The 14,249-nt window shown below is 37.4% G+C and overlaps 1 protein-coding gene across 1 annotated transcript in view; it reads left to right on the plus strand.

Annotated features, from left to right (window-relative positions):
- The first annotated feature begins 58 nt into the window (after window positions 1–58).
- The window catches only part of TAF2 (TAF2 RNA polymerase II, TATA box binding protein (TBP)-associated factor, 150kDa), a 56,720-nt gene continuing 42,529 nt past the window's right edge, over window positions 59–14,249 (plus strand). The window contains 8 exon segments of the mRNA XM_009071310.1: window positions 59–111; window positions 1,649–1,703; window positions 2,471–2,631; window positions 10,656–10,774; window positions 12,367–12,508; window positions 12,834–13,065; window positions 13,385–13,569; window positions 14,133–14,246. Of these exon segments, the coding sequence (XP_009069558.1) occupies window positions 59–111; window positions 1,649–1,703; window positions 2,471–2,631; window positions 10,656–10,774; window positions 12,367–12,508; window positions 12,834–13,065; window positions 13,385–13,569; window positions 14,133–14,246 (1,061 nt within the window).

Genomic DNA, 14,249 nt, shown 5'->3' on the forward strand with positions numbered 1-14,249 from the left:
GGATGGTGCTGGCGCCAGTCTGACGGTCAGCGGTGTGTGCTCCGTGCTGCTCTTCAGGATGAACAGGAAGAAAGGAGACAAAGGATTTGAGAGCCCAAGGCCATACAAATTATAAGTATCCTTTTATTTATTTATTTATTTTAAATTTGCTGTACTTGAAACCAATGCAGACAGACTTAGTGCCATGGTCTAGTAAGGATGGTAGGGTTGGACTGGATGATCCTTGAGGTCTCTGCCAACCCAGTTGATTCTATGAAACAGGTCACGGGCTGATCAGTAGTGATTTACCTGAGAAGGCTGGAACTATTGCTTGTGGTGTAGCTTGCATTCAGAAAATGTGTGTAGCAGGTGTTGTATGTTGTACATAGACTTCTTCCTGGGCAGTGAGTCTGTCAACCGTGCAGTCTCATCTCCTGAAGACACTGACATTCTGCTTTTCAAACCTTGGAGATGTCTCCACACGGTGTCAGAACCGTAGATTATACTACCGTGTACCCTTCTTACTGTTGAACCTTTTGACTTAAGGGCTTTTTTAGGTATATAAATCACTTGCCTTTGCAGCAAGCAGCTTTGCTAAGCAAATTGTCATTTTTATACATTCCCTACTTTGGTTGTAACCAAGCTGCGACTGTTGGTTATGCATTTCAGTGGGTCTTTGTGCATTTCTACCTCCTTGATTCCTTTATAAATCTGTAACACAAATGTATTTCTAAGTAGACTCATTCTTGCTATGTACATGTGAATGTAGGTAGTACCTGATTCCATCTTTGGATACTAGGTGTGTTCTATTGTATAAATTTTTATCAGACTTTCTCAACTGAAGCAAAGCCACATTTTCATGCCCAGGGTACATGAGTATGTGCCTGTAGTATGATGTGACATAAAAGTTGAATTATTGCAAGTGTATCTCAGGTAATGAATTGCAGTCTTGTGAAGTATGGTGAAAATGCCACCTAGTACAGAAAAAAATATAGAAATAACTTCTAGGGTTTTAAAGAAGTTGGAATTACTTTATCTCCCACTTTTTAAATCAGACTTTTATTTACCAGGAGTTCTAATATGTCAGGCAAAATTTAAGCAAATACTTTTGGCTTGTGTGAAATACCTATCTTGATTAATACGTAACTGTTATTTTAAATAATAAATTCTTATGACATGCTAACTGTAAAAGCACATCCTATTAATGTGTGCTACCTGCTTACATAAATTATGTGTGAGAGTCAACTCACCAGGTAAATTTTCCACAGGTCTCTGATGGCAGATATTGTGGCTGTTTGCCATTCCTGATACTGCACATCACCAGTATTAGACCTTGATACTGTGCCAGTAGTAATACTTTATTTTGACATACTGTTAAGTGATGTTCAAAACCAATGTTATTTTCCTTTATTACTAGTAGTATTCAGGCTGGTATGATACTGTTTGATTTTATTGGAACTTCCCTGGCCTTTTGTGGAACTTCTATTCGTTATTTGGTTTACACCACATAAGAGGTTTAGGCAGCCTTTAATTCTCATGTAAGTGTGTGCTATATGCAGTATGTACATACATCCTGTGTGGCCATTTATGTTTTTTGATGGATTAAAGTATTTTAAATGTTGGAATTTGTGCAAAACCTTACTTCTTTTTTTTTTTTTTCCCCCAGCACAACTCACCAGGTAGTTTGTATCAACAACATAAATTTTCAGAGAAAGTCTGTTGTAGTAAGTATTTTTTAATAAAATGTGAAAGTAGAAATTAAATGGAGTTTTTTCATGCATTTAGAGGACACAACTACACACATAAGCTAATCATGTTGTTCAGCTTCTTCATATGTTATGCTTTCTAATCTGATGCCTCTCATTAGCCTGTCATTCCCTAAGATGCATCAAATAAAATACCTTCTAATTGTGAACACTTTAATCTCTGTAAGAAAAAGCTCTCTAAATGAAGGCCACTGTATTGTAAATAACATTACAGAGCAATTTGCAGTTCAGAATTGATATCCAACAGTGTTAGCTGATGCTAGGGATAGGCTGATAGAGTTTTCTAGCTTATATGAGTTCACTGGGACTTTTGAAAAAATGTTCATGATTTCAGGCCTAAAGTCATTGAGGCTCTTTGTGAATTTAGATAGCTGTTTAAATGGATTCTGCTTAGGTTTTAAACCTAAAACATAGTGATGAAAAACATGGTGATGCTAATAGCTTGAAGTGTAGTCAATATGGGCAGATTATTTCCAATAATGAGCACAATTGTCAGTCATGTTGAGTTTTTTGTTATATTTCACAGCTGGGAAAATTCACCTGTTAAATAGCATGAAAGAAAATCTGCTCTAGATATCTGAAAGGGCAAACAAGTTTCTATTTTAGATACAAACCCATCATCTTGATGATTTTCTTTGAATTGTATAAATAAGAATTCTTTTATATAGATCTGTCTTGTGAGTTGATAAAGGTTTTATAGAAGATTTTGATTTGTGTTTCCATAGGGTTATGTGGAACTGACGATATTTCCCACAGTTGCAAACCTGAACAGAATCAAACTGAACAGTAAACAGTGTCGGATTTACAGAGTAAGAGTCAATGATTTAGAAGCAGCTTTCATCTACAATGATCCAACGCTGGAGGTCTGTCACCACGAGTCAAAGCAGTAAGTCATGTGTTTAAAGCTCTGCAGGTGTAGTGTTTTCTGTTGCTGTTAAACGTGACCTATTTTATTTTCCTGTCAAGTTTTATCTGGTATTTGCCTAATGGTAACTTTTGTTATGGTGACTTAATTTTGGGGAAGTATTTTGCCAATCATTTTGTCTCTTACACTATTCTTTAGAATTTCTTTTACTAGCATATCTTCATACTATTTCATAAAAGTATCCAAAACTTTTCTAAACAGTACTTTATGGGGAAAAAGTCCCCATTTGAACTGTCTGTTTGTGGCAGACACTCTATATTCCTTTATTCATCACTTATAGAAGAGCTCCAGTAATTCAGTTTGCAAATACAGTGTTCATTTATGTAGGGCACTGACTTGTATATTAGTTATGACATTTTCTTTGAGTTTGAGTTTTGGTTTGATAACCACTCAAGTCTATTAATTCCGATTAAGTCCGATTAATTGCGACTTCATATTTTTGTTGTTGCTTGGTATGTTGAAAATTTAGACTCCTCTTTGCTGGGATTCCAAATTGTAATGGAGAGCTAGGAAGTAAAGCTTTGGCCTTTCCTAAGCACTCAGACTTTCATTATTACTGTAGGTAAGAGGTAAGTCCTAGAATGTTACCTTAACCCGCTTTGAAATTTGAAAGGAAAAGTTTCAAATTTGTTTACCGTCTAATACTGAAGAGCAAGTTTAAAAACATGTGGCATCCCACATGTTCTGAGGAATTGACATGGGAAGGGACTTTGGTAAAAAAAGTCTCCCATCTGTTTGATTTTTGTCGAGAGAAGCACAATGGGCAAATGTTTTCCTTAAGATTCTCTTTTGATTTACTGAAATTTAGGTTCATGAGCTCACACCTTTTGGCTGGCTGAAGTTACAGTTTGTTGAATTGCTAAAGAATTTCTAGTAAAAATGTTGTACATGTTTAACAGCAGCTGATGTGAAATCACAGAGTTCTCCAGGTTGGAAAAGACTTACTGAAATCGTCTGGTCCAACTCCCCTGTTCAAGCCAGGGTCGGCTCGAGCAGGTTGTACAGGGCTGTGTCCAGTTGGGTTTTGAGTATCTCCAAGGATGGAATCTCTGCAATCTCTCTGGGCAGCCTGCTCCAGTTGTTTGATGACCCTCACAGTAAAAAAAGTTTTCTTGTGTTCTGTTGGAATTTTCTGGTGTTTTAACTTGTTTCCACTCACAGGATCAGAGGCAGTGAGCACAAACCGAAACAGCACAAACAGTGTTACTGTGAGGGTGACTGAGCACTGGGACAGTTTACCCAGAGAGATTGTGGAATCTCCATCCTTGGCAATATGACATGCTCCTGGGTGGCTGTAGGTGGCCCACCTTGAGCCAAGGGGTTGGACCAGATGACCTTCAGAGGTCTCTTCCAGCCTCAGCCATTCTGTTATTCCATAAGAACTGGAATCCTGAATAACTTGTGGATGATGTGAGGAAGGAGCAGCATTTAAAGGATCAGAGTGAGCACTCCTTTATATTAAGAAAGGGATCAGGAGAGATAACTAAATCATTTTGTGGAGAAAGTGAGAGGTTTTGTTCAAACTATGCAGGCTTAATAGCAATTCTCTATTTCATAACTCCTGTGTTATTCATAGTTATGAAAGACAGAGGTCACCAAATATTCATAACAAAAAACTAGTATGCCTATTTCTGTATCTCAGGAGTCTAAAGGCGATGTGGGTAGATAAAACCTGTATTTTTCCATTGAAATACCTGGTCAAAATTAGGTGCAGCATCTCTGCTCTTGAGGCAGGATTGCAAACAGAAATGCTAGAAATCTGAAAACTCTAGAGTTGATCTCTAAAAAAGAAAAATCAGTGGCTTTCCTCTGCTCTTCTTTACACAGAACTGCTTCTAGAAACAGCAGTGGTTTGTATACTCTTTATACCTAATCATCTGGTCATCTCTTGTAAGTTCTCATTTGTTATTGCAAGTTCTGTGGTGATGTCCTCTTTACTCTTGCAGCTGAACTAGCTGTAGCAATTATTTTGAACGGGACACAGTAGCAAACAAAAAAAAAGTACAAGTTATAAGTTTTTTATATATGAAGATTATTTTTTTTGGATAGTGATTTTAGTATCTAAAAAAATACATAAAATAATTAGAAGCATTAAAGTTGGAAAAGACCTTTAAGATCATCTAGTCCAACCTTCAGCTTAGCACCACTGCCATGTTGACCATTAAGCTATGTCCTCAAGTGACATGTCCACATGTTTTTTGTACACATCTGGGGTTGGTGACTCCACCCCTTCCTGGGCCATCTGTTCCTCTGTAAATGTCACTCTGTAAAGAGTGCTTTACAACTCTTTCTGTTGTTCTGTTCTGTTGTTCTAATATCTAATCTAAACCTCCTCTGAGGCATAAAGTATATGGAAGAGTTTTTAATTTAACAACCCTTTCCTACCTTTTTATGGAAGTTAAAGTATTTTAAAGACTTCTTACTCTCTTAGCAAAAAGATGTTAAAAATTCTGTATGGAATAAAGATTTTTAAAAGATTTCCCACAGCATCTATGACTTGATGTTATGTTTGCTGATAGGAGGTGATGGTCAAGAGAAATGGTTCATTGTTTGTTGTGCAACTTAAGGCATGAAAGAAAATATTGTAAAAGAGGATTGAGAAATTCAAGAGAGCTTTATGAAATACAGACAGTGCCAACTGAAACTGTTTCTGCCACACCACAATGTACTTTACTACTTCTTGTGTCAGATCACCTCTTTGTGTTCTGAGTTCAAACATTCAGCTTGTTATGAGTTCAAGTAATATATTGGGGTTTTATCGTTTACTGTTGCAAAAATCATTGACACATGGTCTTTGTCATTTCACATTTTCAGTGTTGCAGATGGTGAAAGTTTTTTTCAGTCTTGTATGTTGTCACTTCTTCTGAATATCAAGAGAAACCTCATTAAAAAGATAATTAAAAATGGGTAAATTTTGTGTGGAAGGTTAGAAACCATTAATTGGTTCATTCAATATATTTTCAGCTTTAATGCCATTGCCAGTTTTTCTGCCAGTCCCAAACCATAATTTCAGGTAACAAGTGAAAGAACTTTGAAAGTTTTATCTAGAAATAAAGTTGGTCTTCCATCTTGTAATTTCCTTTGGAGGCTTCAGGATGTCATGGCTTTTTCCTCTCAGAATGGATGGATGAACTTAGATAATTCAGACACTGCCTCCTGAGCTGTGCTGTAAGGTGTGAAACAATTCACATTGCTTTGCTATGTGTACACAAGGTGGCAGAGAATCCCATCATATCATGCTTCTAAGGAAGAGTTGGAAATCTTTCTGAGACTGCAAGTAGTGTTGGAGAGTGTCTGGGTCATGTTTTAGGGCTCCTGTTGTTGAGTGTTCCATCTGTCTTTGCCCTCCTGGTCTTCTTTCTTTGCCTTGTAGATTGTTCTTTTCCAGTTGTTTCAATGTAAGGGGTGTGGGTTTGCTTTTTCTGGGCTACAGTATATAGAAATCCCACAGTGTCTGTTCTGGCTACTGAGACAACTGCTTGTATCTCAGCCCCATTTATTTAAAACTGGCAAAGGAGATCTGGTTTTTTTAATCTTATGGGTGAGATTGTAAACTGTTAAATAGCCACAGCAAAAGTTGGAGTTCGGATGCAGTGGTTTGATCTGTGGTAAGTGATGATCCTGCTGTTGCCTGGTTATGTGCTTCACGTGTTTGTGGGATAACCAGGATGCTGGCTTGAGAAGCTATTGCATTTTATTGTGTAAAGGGAGATAATGTTTTTGTGTAGCTAATAAGCACAGAATGCTTTCCTGTGCATTACCTGTTCATTTGCCTGTTTTTTCAGCTTGAAGCCTGTAGTTTTTAAACATTAAAAATACTAAGATTTTTTTGATATGCTATGACTGCGCTGTTCCTTTACTTAGAAGCAGCAGTAAGATGTGAGAGAGAGCAATGTGGTAGCCTTCAGGGCATGTCTGTCCTGCAATATTTTTTCTTCTGAGAAATCAGCAATCAAGTTTTAGCTTTTGCACAAAATAGAAACATTTCTGGTAGACTGAGTGTGTGTTGCTTTGCTGCAATAAATGCCTTAATATCCACTGATATGATGGTTATCTAATTGTAAATGAATTACAGACTTAGAAATAAACAGAGGTGTAGAAAGCTTTTGAAAAAAGTGGTGACAAAGCCCTTATGCTTGGGCAGGAATGAAAATTAAGTTTTTCAGTGTGCCAGAGATTCAAATCATTGTCCTACTAATGAACTACTTTTATGTCTACATATTATGTATCTAAAATATATATAATATATGCTATATCATACATATATTCCAGTATCATGTGCTAATTGTATCTGGGAAGCAGAGTAGAATAGTAAGTGAATTATAGGTAATGAAGAGTAATGAATTACATATAGATCAAATAACTTATTTTACCAAGTTGATGTTAAGTACTGTAAGACACAGTAGTTTATAGACTATATATTTGGCACATATATTTGTATCACTGGTATAGTTAGTACTGAGAAAAGCTACAGGAGGTTGACATGGAGCTATTTGGAATGAATTAGTGGCTTTAAAAAATAAGGCTCAGCAGGATCACTTCTTTCCAGTCAGTCAAGCTGCCTGCCCTTGGTCTGGAATTAACAGTGTTTGGGGTCATTTTCATAATAAAATTTATTCCTACCAGGGAAAAAACATAAATGCATATTTGTTTTTAATTGTCAATCTACAGTTAGCCTTTGGAAAATTTGCCATTGTTCCTTGGGCTGTAACTTTTAGTATGTGCTCTGTTTTTGTTTAAATGGCCATATCCAGTTCATGGAGCATAGTTTAACCTGTGAAAAATTTCATCTGTGGTACTAAGCCTTGAATGTACTCCCTTTACAGTGAATCACCCATTTGAAGTGGAACATCACAAAAATAGAAATATCTGAATAGGCTGTTTTCCATAAAATATTAAACTCTGTGGAGTCTACCTTTCTTGCTGTAAAGTCAGAACCTTTTCCTGTCTGTGAACCCACTGATGGTCAAAGTGTGGCCACAAGCTCATCACAATCCTCAAACCTGGAACAAATTCTCACTGATGTATTGGAAAGGGATCCCCTATCAGTAATAGTGAATTTTCAGAACCAGTTTAGATGAAAATCAAAAACTTTGAGACTTTACAGCTTAACAGAATATTACTGTTGTTTTCTGTTGCTAGTTTTTGTAATTAATAAGATAGTTCTTAGTCATGCAGTCTTTTTAAATAAAGCGTTTTTCCAGTGATACCTGTTTGTCTTTCCAGGATGCCATTTGAAGATAGCTTAAAGCAAGCAACACTGGTTAGGGTCATTCTTTGACCCCTCAGTATGACAGATCAGGGAGTTAAACCAGCTGAAAGCTCTGGGAAAAAAAACCCTAAAGAACTCTTTTTCCATTTTGGCACTTTGAGCTGCATCCCCACAGGGTCAGCTGAACAGGAGTCTCCTCAGCGAGCGAGGGAGTAGGAATGTGTGACTGAGACTAGGAGACAGCACATCAGCTGGAGTTTAAGTGAGTTTGAATTGTTCTGGAGCCATAGCTGAAGTTACAGTATGTTCCAGTGTACAAATTCAACCTTTTGCTTTTAAAACTTGTTGGCATAATATCCTGTCTTTAGGTACACTGCAGCTGTGAGAAAGGCAAAAAAATATTATGTATTAAAACTTGAGATTTGGGTGTTTCTGTGCTCAAATGCTCCCATTTACTATTCATGTCTGATTTTCAGAAGCTTCCAAGCAAAGTAGACAAGTTTACTGCTCCTGACATTCTCAGTCTTGGTAATGGTGCCAGGGAATTTGTGCATTATTATTGCCAAAGATGAAGAACTACGTGAAAATGTGTTCTCAATATATTTCACTGTTTTAGCAAAGCTTTTTATATGTGGAAGACTAGTTAAATATGGTGTTTGACATACCTAGACTTACAGAATGGTGCTGGCATGGTTAATTACACTTCATTCTTCCAAGTAAGGTACTGTAATTTGGGTTGTTTTCTCTGTGGGTGGTGAATAGAAAATGGTTAGATGAAAGCAAAATCCTGAAATGAGATCATGTCTGCTTTGTGTGGGCTTAAGATTCCATGGAAGGTGGAGTCCACAGCCAAAAGTTAATTTACTCCATTGAGGTGCAGTAATCCTGCACCTAGATCAGAGCAAGGCCCAGGATCAATACAAGCTGGGGGATGAAGGGGTTGCAAACAGCCCTGTGGAGAAGGGCCTGGAGTGCTGGTGGATGAGAGGCTGGGCATGACCTGGCAGTGTGCACTCACAGCCCAGAAATCCAGCCGTGTCCTGGGCTGCATCAAAACCAGTATGGTCAGTGGGGTGAGGGAGGGGATTCTGCCACTCTGCTTCTTCCTGGTGAGACCCTACCTGGGGCACTGCATCCTGCTCTGGAGTCCCCAGCACAGGAAGGACATCAACCCGTTGGGAGTAGGTCCAGGGGAGGGCCACCAGGATGATGAGAGGGGTGGAGCACCTGTCTGTGATGAAAGACTGAAAGAGTTGGGATTGTTCAGCATGGAGAGGATACAGCTCTGAGAAGACCTTATTGCAACCTTTCAGTACTTACAGGGGACTTATGAGAAGGATAGGGACAGACTTTTTATAGGGCCTGTTGCAGTAGGACAAAGGGTAGTGGTTTTAAACTAGAAGAGTGTAGATGTAGACTAGGTATAAAGAAAAGCTTTTACTTTGTGTGTGGTGAAACCCTTCTACTGGTTTCCCAGGGAGGTGGTAGATGCCCCATCCCTAGAAACACTGAAGATCTGGTTGGATGAGGCTCCGAGCAACCTTGTCTGGTGCAAGATGTCCCTGCCCGTTGCAGAGGGGTTGGACTAGATGGCCTTTAAAGGTCCCTTCCAATCCAGACTACTCTGTAGTTCTAGGATTCTAGGGTGGCTTTATGCTTTATTGTGTCTTTGCCTCCAAAGTGTTTGAATTCAGCAGTGGTACCTGGGGAAAAGGTGTAATAAGTAATTCAAACATTTTCTCTTTGGGTATGGAGTTGTGCAAGCTTTTGAAGAACTCTGTGTATTGGAGGATTAGAATTAAGAAAGCTTTGCTCCTATGCTTTACACAGCTTAAAAATCCATTTTAAAAAAGTGTAAAAGCTATTGCAAGCTTTATGCAATACAGCAGGGTTATTTTTGAACTTGTCTGGTCATCCTCCAGTATCTAAACGTAATTGCATTAATTAATAAGTTAGCATGACATCCAAAGGAGTTTCCTGCTCATAAGTACTTCAACAGTGGAGATACACGTGTTCCTCCTTGTTTCAGTAGAAAACAGTTCATCTAAGTCATAACTGAATTAATGGTTTGGCTTTGGAATGAAGTGAGCAGTTAATTAGCAGCTCATACATAGTAGCTCAAACCTGATTACAAAAATTTGTGTCTGCATCCTAAATAAATGATGATAACACTCTAAAAATGAAAAAAGTTTCTATGAACTAAAAAATATAACACATTTCTGTGTTTGCGTATTAAGGCCAAAACTCTAAGGTGTAATATTTTGTATGATATTTACAAGCACATAAAATAAAACTCTTCCTATCCATCAAGCTGAAGGGGGGAAAGCTTGCCAGGCTAAAATCTTACTACATTTAGAAAAGCAACATAAAAGCAAAACTGCAGTATATGAGGAAAGAGGTCTTCAAGACATATCTTTAAAGATACAAACTTAATGCAAATTTTTTTTACAAAATCACATTTTTAATGTCCATTCCAGTAAGTGTAAATATGATTCTTATTGACAAGAAAGGGACACCTAGCATTTCTCATTTAGTTTATTGGGGTTTATTACTGCTCAAGTCTTTTTGATACTGGATCTCTTCTGAAAGAACCTTGTTTTAAGTTGCTGGAATCTAATCTTTACTCCTTTTCTCTTGCCCTCCTTTAAAAAACCCCAAAATACTTGAAATTGGGTACAGAAATCGTCTAACTGTTTTCTGTAGTTCAGCACAGCTGTACTGAACTAACTGGGTGTTTCTGTTGTTATCAGAATTAACTGGGTGTTTCTGACAGGAGGAATCTCAACTATTTCTCCAATGCCTATGCTGCCGCAGTCAGTGCCGTGGATCCAGATGCTGGAAATGGAGAACTCTGCATTAAGGTTCCTTCGGAGCTGTGGAAACATGTTGATGGTAAAGAGGCTAATACTGAAAGCTCAATTTAAGATGCCATGGAGTTGTTAGCTACAAGTTCATGCTGGAAGATATATTTAAATAAATAGAAATAGTATGACATTATTTTTTTAAATGGTGGTTACTGTTACCTTTTCCCTCACCCATATCTTTCCAGTTGAAGTCTGAAAAACACCTTCACACCTCTTGGCAATTTGGAGAAGTGATTGCAAGGTTTCTTAACACACCTCACAAACACTGGTGGGTGGTCATTGCCCCAGAAGAGTACTTGAGGAGGTTGATATAATGAAGTATGTTGGGTGTAACTGTAATTTTGAAGCTACATAAAATATATATGATCTGACAATAATTTAGAAGGATATAGTTATATGCATCTTTTTACAAAGCAATATTAATTTTATCCCATCTCACTTTGAAGAATGATCATTTTAAAATTGATTTGGTAGTCAAAATAGATTACTTTATAAACTGGTATACTAGATCCTGGAACAAGTTACTGTTTTAATAAATTACTCTCTAGTGTTGATTGTTTTCTTACATGGATCCTTACTAGTTTAATGTATTATCTTCTTACCTGGTTTTATCAGTTTTTCTCATGGATTTATGAGGCCTGTGAGAGAGTAATAACAACTGTATCATGAAGCTCACTCACACAGTATTGTTAGATACACCTTAATGAGAAAGATATTTTGGTTTGTTTTAATTTTTGTTTAAGTTCCTGTTGTCTTACTTGCAAGCCTAGAACAGAAAATATTCAAACAGGTATAATTTCACTTTGCAAAGTTTGAATGCCAAAATACAGTGAGACTTAAGGGATAAATTTCTGCATATGCTTGAATTTCTGTTCTTGCCAGTCTATTCATAGGTGAGATTTCTGTGAAACTAAACCAAAGCAAAGACACTTAAGTTAAAGAAAAAACATTAGGTATAATAAGAGGTTTTAAGCAACTGCGAATGACAATAATATGTCTTAAGAATGTGCCTGCTGCATGCAGTTTTTGTAGAAAATTATTTCAGCAAGGTACAAAGGAGGTCATGGTTCAAATTGAAGGTGGGGAAGTTTAAAGAGATATTAGAAAAAAAGGTTTTTTACTGTAAGGGTGGTGACACATTGGAACAGGTTGCCCAGGGACTTGGTGGTTGCCCCAACGCTGGCAGTGTTCAAGGCCAGGCTGGATGAAGCCTTGTGCAACCTGATCTAGTGAGGAGATGTCCCTGCCCATAGCAGGGAGGACTGGGTCTAGATGGTCTGTAAGGTCCTTTCCAACCTTTAAATTCTGTGATTCAATGATAAGGATACAATCGGTACATAAAGATGCTTTCCTGTTGGGGAGTTGGAAGATAAAATGTAACTTCAGTTGCAGTTTTTATTAATTAATTAAGTTTCTTATAAATTCATATCTTGTAAGTTAAGCTTAGGAGGTCTCAGTTTTGTAAGCTTCTGTGCTGTGTTTTGCAGCTAGACCTGAAGTCCATGATAATGAAGTAAACACAGTCTTCAAAGACCAAGAGTCCAAAACTGAATTATTATTCTGAAATAACTTTCATGTAAGTTGTATATATTTACTTGAGTTTTGGTCTTTGTGCTGCAGAGTTAAAAGTCCTGAAGGTGCATATAAACTTTTCTCTGGACCAGCCAAAAGGAGGCCTTCATTTTGTGGTACCCAACATGGAGGGCAACATGGCAGAAAGAGGGGCTCATGTCTTTTCATGTGGTTATCAAAATTCTACAAGGTAAGAAAACTGTCTTTGAATGTTAGACTGTATTTGAAAAATTCTAAAGCGTAATTTGTGCTTGACAGGGGCTTACTGATGTAAAGTAGCATCTAGTGACTAGTAATTAGGATGTGTGGTGTCTGTAGCTCAGCAGGAGGCAGTGGTAAATAAACTTGTAAAGCTTTAAAAAGTCAATGTATTGTAAGATTCAGTGTCTCAACAGTCATATGTTCTTAAAATATTTAAGAGTATAGTTTGGGACTTGAGAGAAAAATCATCGGTGAAAAAGAGTATAATTAAGCATAATTGTTAACCCTTTTCCCCCCAATCCTGACTTTCCTAGATTTTGGTTTCCTTGCGTTGATTCGTATTCTGAGTTGTGTACCTGGAAACTTGAGTATACTGTAGATGCTGCAATGGTGGCTGTTTCCAACGGAGATTTGGTGGAGACTGTTTATACCCATGATATGAGAAAGAAGACTTTTCATTACATGCTGACTATTCCGACTGCAGCTTCTAACATCTCCTTGGCAATAGGACCTTTTGAAATCCTTGTTGATCCATACATGCATGAGGTAATAATCTCCATCATAAAGGCCTCCTTTTTGAAAGAATTAGTGGCATATTTTGTTGAAACCAGAATATATTGGTCAAATATGGGTATGTGTAGATCAACCTACATTAGCACAGGTATATGATAAAGCTTGTCTATTAATGCCTATAGTTAAATTTATCTCCAAAATAAAACCTTTGAATGAGCAAAAATTCCATTTATGTCTGAATTTGAGGCAAATTTAGTTGGAGTTAGGTTCTTTCCTGCTATGTAATATACCTGATATATGTGTATTTAAATATATTCATAAGTCATATAACAAATTTTGCTTCTGTTTGTAGGTGACTCACTTTTGTTTACCACAACTTCTGCCGTTGCTCAAACACACCACATCATACCTTCATGAGGTGTTTGAATTTTATGAGGAAATTCTTACCTGTCGCTATCCGTACTCCTGTTTCAAGACTGTTTTTATAGATGAAGCGTATGTTGAAGTAGCTGCTTATGCATCCATGAGTATTTTCAGGTTGGTATTTGAGAAGATCACGCCTTCTAGATCCACAGGCCTACAAGCTCTAGATCCAAGACTGTTGGGAAATACATGAAACTAGTTATTTTTGTAGCCTGAGTTTTGGGCTCTCTGGTTTCAAAAAGCCATTTTTGTTGACATTACAGGCTTTTTACACCATTTTGAATCTTACCTGTTATAAAGATGCTCAATTTGTACTTAGTTTAAGAAAAAACTGGCAGTGGTTTTCCTTCTGAATTAGAAGCGCCATGCATGAAATATTAATCTCAAATAATTGTAGAAGTTTGATTTTGCTTTATATTTCTTCAGCTGGAATGGGGTGTCAGGAATCCAAAGGAGTTTCAGCAGTTAAACTACTTAGTCTCTACACAGGGAGTTGTGTATAGATGATAACAGCAGGAGATCTGCCTGGATTAAGATTATTAAAAAGAGATGTTACTATCTCACTAGAAAAACAGTGAAGGAATTACTTTATTTGTTTTGGCTTTTAAGGCAAGGTCTCTTGTGTTTCTTTGGAGCTAGTGCTCATGTTGTGTTATTTTCTTTTTATGGGGGTCCAGCACAAATCTCTTGCACAGTGCAATGATTATAGATGAAACTCCACTGACAAGGAGGTGCTTAGCACAGGCCCTGGCTCAGCAGTTCTTTGGATGTTTCATATCAAGAATGTCCTGGTA

This window comes from Acanthisitta chloris, unplaced genomic scaffold (assembly GCF_000695815.1).
Source record: "Acanthisitta chloris isolate BGI_N310 unplaced genomic scaffold, ASM69581v1 scaffold10733, whole genome shotgun sequence".
In the NCBI taxonomy this organism is placed as follows: Eukaryota; Metazoa; Chordata; class Aves; order Passeriformes; family Acanthisittidae; genus Acanthisitta; species Acanthisitta chloris.